Source organism: Opisthorchis viverrini, assembly GCF_000715545.1.
Source record: "Opisthorchis viverrini unplaced genomic scaffold scaffold4102, whole genome shotgun sequence".
Taxonomy (NCBI): domain Eukaryota; kingdom Metazoa; phylum Platyhelminthes; class Trematoda; order Opisthorchiida; family Opisthorchiidae; genus Opisthorchis; species Opisthorchis viverrini.
The window spans coordinates 1-2,208 of record NW_008752591.1 but is presented as its reverse complement, the minus strand read 5'-3'; the positions used below and the strand labels follow the sequence as shown (position 1 = coordinate 2,208).

General features: G+C 47.7%; 1 protein-coding gene across 1 annotated transcript in view; it reads left to right on the top strand.

Annotated features, from left to right (window-relative positions):
• The window catches only part of T265_15765 (hypothetical protein), a gene marked incomplete at both ends in the record, with an annotated part of 9,909 nt that extends 9,173 nt beyond the window's left edge, over positions 1-736 (top strand). The window contains one exon of the mRNA XM_009179095.1: positions 477-736. Coding sequence (XP_009177359.1) covers positions 477-736 — 260 coding nt within the window. The remainder of the gene's footprint in view (positions 1-476) is intronic.
• Positions 737-2,208: the final 1,472 nt, after the last annotated feature.

Sequence of the window (2,208 nt, the reverse complement as noted above, 5' to 3'; positions counted from 1 at the left end):
CCCCCCCCCCCCGTGTCACTCAACCCTGTCTGTGTCTTTGCCATCGGTCGCGAGATTATTTTTTTCATCTTCATCTAAACACTCAGTGCCTATTTCCCCATAAATACTAGTCCAACCATGCCTAAGGGTGACATACGCCGCACAATCCTCCCCTCGCGCGCCACTTTTCACTCACATACACACACACACACCATATGACCCATATTTGAACCCGCATACACATGCGTTCAGATCTCAACAGGACAACAGTTTATTGAGCCCCAGGGTTGGAAGCGTTCGATGTTTGGCGCACAGGCCATCTGGTTAGAGCTCTCACGCTCCAAGTACTAGTCCCTGCTCCCTACTTTTCTAACCTCCCGAAGTATGCTCAACAAACACACATGCTGTCCACGAAAGACGTAAATCCAGATGTTGTTCCGGTATTTGGCTGTTTCTGTCAACCCCACTAGATCGCTTTTCTTTCCATTTCGTTTCAGAAGAACCATACATTCCAAGCTATATGGACCCGTCCAGCGGCCCCGAGCCCTGTGTCGTGTGCGGTGACAACGCAACCGGTTTCCATTATCGAGCCATGACTTGTGAAGGATGCAAAGGTTTCTTCCGACGATCTATTCAGAAGCAGCTTGTTTATGTATGCAAGTTTCAAGGCAATTGTTCCGTTTCCGACAAACACAGTCGGAACAGTTGCCAGAAATGTCGGTTCGACCGGTGCATCCGCGGGGGTATGGCCCGAGAACGTGAGTTTTTTCCCCAATGAATATTTACTGTCATTCACGAGTTCAAAAACAGAGCTTGAAAAACGTTTACGTATTGCTTTCAAAGCACAAAACATACATTTTTCCCCGGTTGTTTGTGGAATTCTTTTCAGGGTTTTTCTCTTAGTTTCCCGACATCAGCGGATTGTTTGACAACAGACAGACTTGAGAATCATGTGTTGTTATCTACAAAGGCAGTAATGATCATTTAGACCAGTCAGTCAGGCTTACTACGAATGAATATCCAATGCACTTTTTTGCTTGTTTTCCTTGACTGTAATCAGCAACAAGACCAACGGTTGTTTTGCTCTTATTCGGGCCCATCATCACTGTGTCCACTGAGGCTCGAGCTATGGCGTGACGGGTGGCGTATGGTGCCAAGAGCTTAGCCAGTCGAGCTTCTGTAGCATGGAGACTGGATTTCCTTGGCAGTGAGAGGGAGGTGTAGAGAGGATATAACAGGATACACCTGTCTATCAGGGTTATCTTTACGGGCATTATAAGAACAAGTTCAATAAGGTAAGCCGCGAGGAATTAGTTGCTTTGATTTGGTCTCAGTGAAGATGAAAATATTCAGCCCTGACACTTTCGGTACATTGATACATCGACATCATCATCACCATCATCATTGTCAGCTGCAATAACCGCGTGCCTGTCGTACAGTGGGTGTAGCTGCCGCGGTTTTGTTCACCGATGATTCGGGGAGGTGGGGTAGGTAGCTGCGCATTGCAAGCGGGAGATGATAAATTGGTGTCGTCGGAAGACGGCTGGTAAGTTTGCTGGTAAGGGCTTTCATACATCGCTTCCAAGTCATTGTTTGACTGCCTCTGGCTTTCTTCCACCCTTCACGTGGTTGTGCGAAAACAGCCCTTCGAGGAGGGCTCACACAGTTGGCTGTGCTCTTCATCGACACACTATCCGAGTGATCCACCGCTCAGGAAACACGAGGGATGAAGCCGAGTGATCCACCGCTCAGAGTTGTACCCGGAGGAAACATGAGGGATGAGACAATGCGAATTTGTTCGAACCACAAACCTCCGGGTCAATAAGCTCGCGCCTTAACCACTGAGCTGTTTCCTGACCAGTATGTGAACAGCTTCAGATGGAAGTTTGACATCCGAAGGGATTCTCTAGGAAATTCCGTGTTGAACGTTATGCTAGGCATGAACAAAATTCGATTTCGTTTAAAGCAAAACCGGACGTGAACTACTGAGTGGAGCGGTGGATTCAATGTTGAGGGGAGATAAATAGGTCACCTAGCGTGGTCTTGGAGCATGGCCAATACTCTTGCATGTCAGTGAGCCAGACTAGCAACTTCCTCGTCCCACATAAATAAAAAGGCCAGCACTAATGCAGTGGGAGCTGGTGGGACGGTGACGTCGTAATCAACCTGCTACATAACTTCATTCTCGAGGTCTGCATGACATCCCGGTTTTCATATCTCCTAAGAGTT